The sequence below is a fragment of the Pezoporus occidentalis genome, unplaced genomic scaffold (assembly GCF_034315485.1).
Source record: "Pezoporus occidentalis ecotype Australia unplaced genomic scaffold, CSIRO_AGI_Poc_V1 ctg18, whole genome shotgun sequence".
NCBI classification, from domain to species: Eukaryota; Metazoa; Chordata; class Aves; order Psittaciformes; family Psittacidae; genus Pezoporus; species Pezoporus occidentalis.
Window position 1 is genome coordinate 2,633,933 of NW_026913640.1, and position 12,153 is coordinate 2,646,085.

Consider the following 12,153-nt stretch of genomic DNA (forward strand, 5'->3'; position numbering starts at 1 on the left):
TCCATGCATATGAATATGAAAAGATGCACATCACATGGGTTATAAGAAGAGTTTTGAAAGAGCTACCTTTGTACAGATTGCTAAATGATGGACAAGGGGAATACAATTACAGCCTGATGAAAAAACCCGAGGGTTAATGCACCCAATTTTAGTTAACTTGAACCTATTCATAAATTTACGATGAATTTTTTCTTAATGAACAGCTAAGGTGGAGGTATTTCAACCTTCTCCCCCATTTTATTTAGTGAATTAGCAGCCAAGACACTCTCTAGGAGTACAGACAATGCAAATTCAGCTCCCTTCTCTGTCTAGCAGGACCGGAAATCATACCTCCCATTCTCTGCAGTGTATTTTAACTGCTCCCTGAGAAAAGATACTCTAGAGAGAGGAACTCTCAAGTCTTTCCTTTGGACCACAACTTCCACTGCACAAAGTTGAATAAAATTATTGAAAGTGAACTGGAACCCCAGATGAGTCACTTAATTCCCACACTACTGATTAGCTTGTTCATTCACATATGCACAAAATACTGTGATACCCAAAGTAACGGGAAATGCAATGACTAAGTACAGATGGCGCCTGTCACTGTCCCTTCTTGATTCATGGGGAAAGTGCTTTGTTTTCTCCAACTATTTTTTATTACAAACTTTAAAAAGTAGTCTTTTCTGTTGGGAGAAGAATAAACCATATTTATTCATACTTCATTTTTATTAAATTTTCAGAAAAATCAGATCTATTTTTCAGCAATCATCTTTTGAAGAATCTAATGACTGCAAAAGGAATATAGCCTCTCAATTTATCTATTTTATTTCAATGACTCTTTAGACCAGAGAATATAAATGATTTCTCTAAAGTGGGCAATAATAAAACAAATATTGAACCTCTTCCCTCACAGTTCTTGTCTGTTTTATTCTAGCAAAAACACATATATTTTCTGAGTAGTCCTTCTAAATATAGCCTACGTACATAAAACATACTAAATATACTTTTTGAAGACCTTCTTTCTATGTACTAACTGCCATGTATCAGCCCTGTTTGGATTTCACAAGATGTCCACCTTTTCTAGCATACACATATTTTTAAAACTGGCCCCAAGGACCATCTATGGGAAGAAAAAAAACAAACACCAAACCCAAGCCCCCAAGATTATAATACTTCAGAAGTGTGTCCTCCAAAATATTTCAAAATATACTTGGTAAAGACTTCACTAAGCATGTAAACTATGCAAACCCACTGTATTCCAATTTATGAGGTGATAATGGATTAAAAGAGAATCAGGTATTTAATAGCAGCAAAAATAACTGATCTCATTTCCAGGAACTCAAGTTTTTCTGCTTATGCAAACTTGCTTCCTATTGAAATAATTCAGCTAAGTACAGAAAATATATGTAAATTACCTCACTTTGAAAAAATAATAAGACAAAAAAACCCACAAGCACTCTCAATTTCAATAATAGCAGCCCTCTAGAAAAAAGGAGAGCGGAGCAAGCATAAGCTTCAGAATGCAGTACTGGGTAGAATCACAAATAAATTCACGAACATTAACAGTCTAGCTTGCGTCTAGTGGCACAAATGCAAATTGACAAAAAAAAAACAAACAAACCCAGAAACAAGAAATCCCCAAACCCTAAAAATCAATGGTGGGAACTGATTTTTGTCAGACAAAAGATGAGAAGGCAAAAAAGGAATTATGAGTGAGTTATGTTCCATTAGTTGCAAATCTAGGTGAAATAACCCTTTGTGTTTGCTTATAAAATGTCAACCTGGATGCTATTTTCAAGGAATTCAGTCTGACATTAAAAGACATGTCATAACTTTGAAGATCCAGGCTCCAGCGTCCCAGAAATCTGTTTATATACCTCATAATGTAATTACAGCTGCCTTAAGACAGATGAGGCAGAAGGCAGGGATATATTGAAAACTAATTGAAAAATGCAGTTGTCCAGAAGCATTTGTGGGGAAGAGGTCTCTGAAAAGCTGCTCAAAGCTTCAGAGTTTGAAGTGAAATTTTTGATGTTGTCACTCTCAATCTATTGAAGAGCTGACAGACAATCAAACCCGTCTGGCTGGCTGGCAGCTCATTTTGCTGGCAGGTGGCAAACAATTAGACACACCAATTTGTGCCTCCTGATGACATTAAAGCATGAAACTAAGTTGTATGCGGGGCCTAGTGATTTGTGTGAAAGCATTTCAAAAATAATACTCTTTGCCGTGGCAACTCATTTCAGACTGCCACCTCCCATTATGGCTTTGAGCAGTGAAGACGACAGACTTGAGTTACGTGTGGTGCAAGGCCGCTTCTGTTCAATCCGTCATCAGCGCCCCCGGAGACCTCAATCCCCTCCTTTCATCAATATCACCTCATCATTTACATTCGATAGTACTTGAACTGGTGCATACATTAACTGCACACCAAGCCCTACTTGATAAAACATGTTGGCCACATTTTCTACTTTTATGTTTCATTTTTAGCTGCATAAATACTACAGAAATATACACGGTAGCCTATCACACAATGACTTTTACAAGGATATTAGCAATGTACAATTAAAAGAATACACAGAACAAAACAGAGCACATTGGATGATAAAATAAAATTCTTAATTTCAATTCTATTTACAGGAGTTTGTTTTATATGGTATTTACCTACATGTAAGATCAGTGATTACAGTTAGAGAAGTATCTGTAAAACAAAGAAGATGATAATATTATCTTTCTATTAATTACCTCAATTCTTCTTCTACAAGGGACTCAGCCATCCAAATGCAAAAAGAAAATAAAAGTCTAGCCTCACAAGGACTAAGAATATCGTTTGATTAAGGTGACAAATATACTTCTCCAATGTAGATTTACTTATAAATATGGAATCACTGTATATATTTTATAAAACCTGAAACAAATAAAACCTGACAAGGCAATACACTCTATTGCTCAAGATTCTCTAGAGAGAATAAACACAATCAATAGCCGCATTGCCCAGTGAAGTACCAAAATCTCCATAGCTCCAGCAACAGAAGATACTACAGAAATATACTCCACAGGGATAGCGTTAGCCTTTAGAAAATATGCAGTGTATATTATTTATTATTTGATATCAGTAAACACAATTATATTTACATGACCAAGTAAAGAATAAGAATTGTAATTTTTTTTGAGCTTTTCAATGATAATTGGGATACTAGCAGCAATGCAAAATGTCAATAAACCACCACAAGCTAAAATTAATGTTGCTTTCTCATTATTTTAATTAATTCTAATATTATTTCAAAATACTATTCAAAGTTTTTTTTATCCTAACCTTTGTTTCATCCCCTATGAAAAGTTATTGGGTCAGGATTGCAACGTGGTCCTCATTTGTAATTTAAAAAAGAAAAGCAACACCGCCACCCATCTTTTGCTTTGTGGTCAAGAAAGTACTCTAAAATATGAGCAAACTGCACAGAGAAATATTTGCCTGAACAATGGTCACTATTCAGTAATGTTGCCATGAGGTGCGACCAGACAGTTGAGATAATGTGGACTAAGAACATCAGTATTTTTATCACAATGCCCACAGTTTTAATACCATCCATTTAGTTGGAGGAAAGAATTTAACATGTCCTGATCTTCCGCCTGAACCTGCCAATTTTCCCTTCCTAATTGTTTGCTATATTAAAAAGCATGATCTACATTACTCTCCATAGGATTATATATTTAAGAGAAACAAAATACCACAACAAAATGAATGTAAAGGAGCCTTCTTTTGCCTAAACTTCAACAATTATCACTTATTTTGCTGAAGAAATAAACAAAGCCAAGGGATGAAAAGGTACAACATATGCTACTAAGATACAAACACAGGTGTACACTTTGTATAGAAAATCATAGAATCACAACTTGGCCAGCAGGGTAATGGGCCAGAGGGGAAAAAGTATCACTAAACCTTGTAGAACCTAAGCGAACTTTTAAGTATAAAATGCCTATCAAAATCTACCAACACTAGACATGAAGCACTTCTCAAGTAATTCCATAATTCTGCATTAGCAAGTACTAATAATGATGTTCAAAATGTACAAGCACATCATTGCAAGAAGAATCTAGTGGAGGTGCTCACACGAAATACAGATTATGGCCAACCTGCTGCAGCCCGTTAAAGTTTTTAATGCTTTCTTACAAAGCTATAACTTCAAAATGCAGAATAAAACTCATCTCCTCAATCACCTTGATGTTAAGCTCCTTCTAGCAATGACAAAGGTATCTCATGAGGTGGTATGCTCCATTTTAATTTAGGTGTCCAACATTTTGTGAATTAAAAACAATCCTCTGAATGAAGTATTTTTCTTAATTGACCCGGTTAGAAATTTCACGGAATAGTTCTAACTACAGTAACTTTTTGGTGGTTGCAGTTAGCTGTATTAAATCTACACACAGGACAAATTTTTGTACTGCTTAATGTACAACCGTGCATTCCGGAATATAATGATTCCTCGCGGAGGAAAAGGAAAAAATCCTAACTATATAGGAAAAAAAGTGGTTTTTACTTCACATTGAAATCACTCTAAAACAGGTACACTGATGAACAAAAAACAGTCTATTAATGCAACAGTTGCTAACTGAGCTTTCTCTGGAATGGCCTCAAGACCTAAAGTATTATTAGAAAGGGACATATTCATTGCTTCTAATGCATATTTCTCTTTTCCCTTCTTGATCCAATCTTCCTTTTTACAACAGATGCTATCTGACAGTTGATTTATTTTTTTCAGAAAAGCAGCCTCAGTACTAATATACAGACTAAAAAGGATCAGCTTTTCTATGGAATTTGAAATGAAAAAAGTCTTTTAGTCTGAAATTCTGACATATTTTCTTGTACTTTAGTGCTTACATTACACTCAAAGCATTCCTTCCATATTGTTTTTCTTAAGACTTTAATGAAGACATTTCTGACATTTTTGCAGGTTTTCTGTCAGTGCAGATGGATTTTTCTCATAAATCACAACAGCCATTTTCTTTTTTTATTTTTTTAATTCCCCCAGGATTTTAATTCTTGTACCTGCATAATTAACTAATGTATTTCTACAAATTTGCTTAAAATTTTGAGGCATGTTTTACTATATATTAATTATTTATTCTATCTTTTTACCTTTTGAAAAGATTTTTATGAAGAAACTGCAGGGATCTTATCACACTGGAAAATGTAACCACAGCATCACTCATAACAGTAGCTCTTTGCACAGGTTAAGACTGAAGCCACAATGGATCGGGTTACCCTTTTTCTGGAAGGATGTTATTAATTGTACATTTTACAACAACTTCTATGTTCAGGATAACTGAGATGGACATTTAAAGAAAAGTATATTCATTAGAGGCTGAGAAGCTACAGACTAAAAAGAGAAACAAAGGACTCTCTGTGGAAATGTTTAGCAGTTTATTTTTAAACACTAACTTTTGAGCATATTTGCTGTTTAAAGACCTAAAAGAAAATTGGTTTCTACCATGACCATACAAACAATTTGCCATGGTCAAAACATTTCAGTACCAGAAAACAGTGCAATGATGGATCCAATTAAGATTTAAGCCTTTGAAAGAATATTTGATTGAATTTCTGCAGTCTGTTCTATATCAGCAGATATTACCCCTCCTCCTCACTAAAACGCTTTTAACTAAAATGTTTTAGAGGAAAAAAAGATTTTATTGTAAAAATGTTTCTTTACAACAGGCTTGTTTTCCAAGTACCTTGTAGAGTTTTATTCACTGTTGACAGAGAAAAACAAGGCGAATTACTTTTCTCTGTTCTATATGGTCCACTTTGGTAACGCAGTAAAGGAGAAACAATGCAGCTGGTTTTTAACAGTCTAATACAAACCAATAGAATAACCATGTTAAAAAAAAACAATCTTTCAAACTTCTGAATTACATCAATATAAAATAATGAATCCAGCCATATACCTGTCAAATGAGTGAAACTGCATGGGAAGAATAGCCTGAGCTTCTCTCTTCAGTGCAGGATCTGGGTAAGGGATCGGATCTGGACCGCATTCTGCAATTTCAACAGGGGCTGCCACAAGACTTTTCAGTATTTCCTTGACATTGATGCCTTTACTTTGGCTGATACTGGATATCGATGATGCAGGCTTCAACATTTCACTGGGGCTTTCTGTTAAGCTCTCCTGAGATTTCTTCACTTCTGAAGACAAAGTAGACAACAGCTCGCTCATAGCATCAGGGCCTGTGCTGGTCTCCAAGTCTGTTCCATTCAAAATGCTGGGCATCTGTTCATCTCCAATTCCAGAATCTGTATGAGGAATAGAGCTTTCCAACTGAATATCTTCAGCTGGTGTTGGTGTTTCTTTATCTTTGATATTTTCAGGAAATACAGTTGGTGTCTCTGCAGTGAAACAGAGATTATGAACAATATTTATAATTTAGTTTGTTTTTTTTTTTTCCTAAAAATATGATCATAAGGTTTTACAAGACAGAAATGTGTTAGAAAGTTCATAAATCTTAGTAGATTAAACATTAAAAACCTCATTTTACATACAAAACATTTTGCTTTTCACAGCTGTTTGGCATATATAAAGGCTTGGAAGAGGAAGCCCAAAGCTGTATTATGCAATTTCAGTGACATTTAGAAATTACAGCCCACTACTCACACACTAATCAAACAGCAAAATGCCACCAGCAAAAACAACCTTAAAAATCATAACCTATTGACTGTGTATCTGTATGATTTGTGAGACTACTGAAGAGAAAACTGCAATCACTTATGCTTTAGGATTACTATAAAATTTAGGGGTTTTGTTGCTGCCAACAATTATTAAGCTTGTACTCAAAAGAAAACTACTAGACCTTTTGCTAGCTTTGTCTTTGTTTAAAATATGTATTATACACATTTTTTTACACATATTATATTGAATATAAATGTATTTATACATGAATGATAAAAAGAAGTATACTTGTTGATTCTTTAGATAACTCCCCATTCCCCACAAAAGGGAAAATTCTCTAATTCTTTCAGGCAAATGTTAAGAACAAAATAAACACAGCTTTATAGAGACAGGCAAGCAAAATCTGTTGAGTTTGGAACATTTCCAGATTGAAATGGACTCTACAACATCATGTAACCGAGAAAAGTGTACCTCTATCAATTGCTTTGGTGAAACAGACACAAGACCTTCATTAAGTAAGAATAATTTGCTATGCTTAGAGAAAAGTTAGAGTTATTCATAACTTCCATATTCATCTTTTTGGCTATATGTCTTTAAAGCAACAGACTGTAGCTATTTTTAATGACAAAAAGCTTGCACTCAAGCAGATTATCAAATTTATTTTCAAACTTTCTTAATTTCATTGGATCACTTTCTTGATTATAAAATTTAGGTAAGACTGTATATGAAACAGGTACATTTTTTTTTTTCGATGGTGCTGTTACAGCAGTTTACGTATTATAGAAAATATTTTACAGCATCCTTAGATGAAGCCCTGCCCTTCTAACTATTAAAAATTTATAACTGATCGTTTAATACAATCAGGTGTAATATATCTACATATTTACCACATGGACATAAGTGTGTGTATGCATGCACACATAAAAAAATTCTGTATGAGATTATTTATGTGTTTGAACTAATTGTAGTGTAAACCTCTTTGTGTATAAGTATTAACAAACCAATATTGATAAAACAGAAGAAGCTTTTAAAAATACAAAGCAGAAGAATCCATTATAAGGAGTATTGCTTTCTTCTTTTAACAGCCATAAACACTGAAGCCACTTCCTTCTTCTCTTTCTCCTAAGTGCTTTAAACATATCTTATCAAATAGATATGAGCCCTGCTTTGTGAAGCAGGAAGTAGAAACTGGATTTATGAGCTGCATAAAATGCATTTAGCATCTGCTGGGTCAGGAAGCAAAAAAATCCTTATCTACTTAGTACTGCCTATATTTGGCACAGAGGGACATCTGATCCACAGCATGATCCTAATGATTTTTATGCTTATTTGTCTCTTTAAACTTCATCAATACAAAGACAACACTTCTCAGCTGAAGGGAAGAGTAGGACTAGACTGTCAGTCAAGCACTCTTTATAATATACAGTAAGTATAACAGCATAATGCTCCCCTATTATGTAAACGAGAACAGGGCATTGAAAAAAGAACATGGTCCACTACATAGTGAAGTTAGAGTACACCTACCCTCAATTTTCATTAAGGTCAACAATGCTGAACAGAAAGCTAAAGACAGGAAAGCTACTAGAAGTGCAGTTGTGTAAATTCAAATACCTATTGAAATTAAATGTATTAAAATCATGAGAATGAACGGATTCCAAGCCAACTTTGAAAGTAACCGTCTGTGAAATTACTGGTGAAAAAGCAAACACTTTTGACAAACAGGTATGTGGTGATAGCATCATACAACTGGAGAAAACCACACATGGTTTCCCTTTTTAAGAAAGACGAAAAAATGATCTGAACAACTGCGAACCTTCAACAGTAAGAAAGATACAGGATTTATTTTGAAGTAAAGACAGTAACGGAATAGAACAAGCTAGATTACAAAATGGCTTTGCTAAAAGAGCTTTTAAAATATTTATTGCTCAAAGAAAATAAGGGCCAATGTACTAAAATTCAGTAAAGCTGGGGTTGTTAGAACAGATAATAATTTAGTCAGGAGAATCTGGAAATTAATAGAATGTGGGAAAAGAAACTTACTAAGAGAGCCAACAAATCGTTCCAAAAGGAAAAAAAAAAAACAAACATCAGTCAGAGAAACTATCACGGAAATTCTCTCATTAAAACTTTTAATAAAAATTTGAGGTTAAAAAGTAAAAACATTCCAGTGGAATTTGTTGATGACAAAGTCACAAGGTACAACGTGACAGCCACAGAAGAATGTTTCTAAGAAGGCATTACAACAGAACTGCAAATGACATGTAATAGTGAAAAGCTATGCATCCAGTGACTAACATAGATATTCCCATTATATCTGGAATTCACCAACTGGAAATGACTGAAGAGAAAAACTTGGATACATCAGTAACTGGGTATTCAGGTACCAATACAATACTGATATGGAAAAGGCAAACATGATTTCAAACTTTTCAAAAGAAATAGTTTCTGCAGCACTTAAGTACTAATGGCATTAGAGCAGGCTTTGGTAGAGTTCATTATGGAATACCATGTACGCTGTTATATTTGAGAAAGATGGAAGTGCCATTATGGAGATCCACAGTGATCTACTCTTGCAGAAAAAAAAAGGGTTTGGATGATATAGTCTTTCTAAACTAGTACTGATAATGTACACAACAGCTTTTCTACATGTATTTTCAGGATGCAAACACAAAAAAAAAAATAAAATTACACTGAATGGAAGAGTTGACATGAGAAAAACAGAATGCAAACTCACTAGGAATAAATTTGTGAAGTGACAGCTATTAATATTGAATTAAGATTCTGGAATACCTTTCCAGTCAGAGTAGCAGGTTCAAAAAACAGAACCAATTTCAAGACACTATAAATAGGACTGTACTTAATTACTCAGCAGGTGCCTTGAAATCCTTTGTTCCCAAATGAGAATAAAATGTCTAGGTGATTGCACCATTTGAAGCTAAAAATGGAAGGAAAATTAAATCCGTAGATATAAAATTTAGATATGACATACTATACAATGCATAACAGTAACTAAAATTATATAGCGAGAAAATATCAAGAGAAGTTATTTTATATACAGTTAAGTTTATGTGTACTAGATTCCCACAGAACTCAGATTTGTATCTTTACTTTTCTTACTGTGCCTCCAAGTACCTAATATGAATATGCTTCACTATGTCAATTGAGCTTAATCTGATTTATGACTATGAACAATCGCTAAAAACTACCTAAATCCAATGCATTAATTCTCATTTTTAAAATATCAAGCAAGCTAAAAGAATATGAATTTAAAAGGTCTGATTTATTTTTTGTAAACCAAAGGAAAATAAACTCCGAATAGATAAAACTGCTTAATAACTGCCATTCAAATAAGAATAGCAGCTATTTAGTATTTGTGAAATTAAGATAAATGTGTCTGAAAAGATGTATTATAAGACCTTCTGCATCAGTACTAGTATTACTTTATGCAAGTTATAAACTCATCATAGGTCATGAAACCCAACCAATTTTAGTTATAAACTACACTGCTACATTGCATAGCCACAAATTTTATACTATGTTAATTTCTACTGTGTCACAGCACTTCTGTTGCCTTCAGAATTCAGGAATAAAGAATGCTGCTTCATAAATTTACTTAGAAAACTCTTAAACTGGTAACACATATGCGTTTATAAAAATCCTAAATACTCAAAACTTAGCAAAATGATAAACATGAACAGAAGCAAAAGATGTAACTGACTGCATTTGCCTAAGTTATAACATTGTGACAGTAAGCCTGTAAATTTTCAGGAAACCTCATCAGTTTTCTACAGCACAAGGCCATGTCAGTAGACAAAGCACAAACATTACTGGATCTAGTGAATTTAACCCTGTCAGAAATAGGCAGTTGGAAGCCAGATGCCTCCTTCTTACTGTTTTTCATTGTAACTAATGAGTTCATCTACTACATTATGGGAAAAATATGGGCTTAAGTTAAGTAAATGACATATTGTATATCTGGTGACCTCATCCGTCATGCTACTTCCCTAAAATATCTTGTTTGTTTGTGATTTATGAAGTGTGTTGTAATTGTTTTAACCTACTGAGTTACCTAAATAGCTCTTGCACTGCTTCCATATGCCTAAAAAATACAACCCCCCCATGTTTATTAATCTAATAATCTAAAAATGAGATATTTCATATATGTGGAAAAAATATGCAATTTTTGCCATTTTAAAAAATTGCAACACAAAATATTTAGCTCTTAATCTTTATTTACTTTAAAAAAGGAAAAACTGTGTGCATATTCCTGTGGACTTTATTTTTTTAATTATTATTTTAATTACATGAAATCTCCCTACTAAAACTCATCTGAAAATTTTCAAAAGTAAAAAAGTATGAAAATTGTTATTTTTAACTGCTTACAGTATGGCTGAAAATTTATTTGAAAGTAAGTCATTCTATCCCAAATTAATGTAAAATTTCTGCTGCAAACAATATAGCACCATTTGGCAATGAACGATTTGGGCCATTCTTGATATAGGAGTTGCTGCCACCTTTCAGTCTGCATGTCACAAGTGTTCACGTCGGTTGGAAGCAGATGATCTTTAAGGTCCCTTCCAGTACAAACCATTCTATGATTCTGTGATTCTACATGCACTGGAAAATTTGTTGTTTTCTGTATAGCTGTCTTGAGGCATTGATAATAACCTTACTAGCTGCCTTTTATATACCCCGTTGTTGTATTTTACAAACTTTCAAGGACAGGACACTACAAGCTGAAAACACTTTTAATCCATCCAGGCAATGATATTATAGTTTCCTCCACAGGTGGCAGAGTCAACTAATCAATTCCTAAGTTCTAGGCTATAAAGACAAAGTGAAAAAACTGTTCCTAGCAACATCAATCTACTAGCTACCATACATGAGAAGCAGAACGATTAAAATTGTGATGAGAAACAAATAACAGTCTGATTTAAAAGTACATTGAAAGGAGTAACCAAGAGTAGAGTTGCAATGGAAATGTCCTCAGAGGCCGAGGCACAGCAGTGGGAAGAATCACCGTAACAGAAACATTAAGATGCCAAGCTGCTCTGCATCCACTCAGAACCTTTTGTCCTGTTGGCATTTCTATTTCTGTGTGAAAGTTATAAAAACACTGGTTGAAAAATTTCCTGTATAGTGACCCTGGCCATGGCTCATCATGTATGCTCATTACTCCTCTTAGGATAACCGCGCATTAATAGGCAAAGTTGAGCTCCACTGATGGAATTTATGGGATTCTGTTATTGCTGAGGCAAGGCTATCTGAGCCACACTGACTTTTAATTTGCAGAACTCATATGCTGTTCTAAAATTTTTTAAGCAAGTTTTCTTGTTAATTAAATTAAAGAAAAAAAAACCAAACAAAAAAACAAACCCCAAAAAATCCAAAAGAAAACCCAAAAACAACAACAGAAAAAACAAGCAACCCAAACAAGCAAGCAAAAAGAGCCTGGTTTAGGGTTGCTATTTGTCATTTTTGCTTTCTTCTAGAAAAACGTTTGATAAAT

The 12,153-nt window shown here is 33.9% G+C and overlaps 1 protein-coding gene across 11 annotated transcripts in view; it reads right to left on the reverse strand.

The window, feature by feature from the left end:
- NBEA (neurobeachin) overlaps positions 1–12,153 on the reverse strand; it is a 507,179-nt gene that overhangs the window by 300,230 nt on the left and 194,796 nt on the right. For all 11 annotated transcript variants that reach the window (XM_062615053.1, XM_062615045.1, XM_062615050.1 and 8 more), the window contains one exon: positions 5,926–6,364. In XM_062615053.1, coding sequence (XP_062471037.1) covers positions 5,926–6,364 — 439 coding nt within the window. The remainder of the gene's footprint in view (positions 1–5,925; positions 6,365–12,153) is intronic.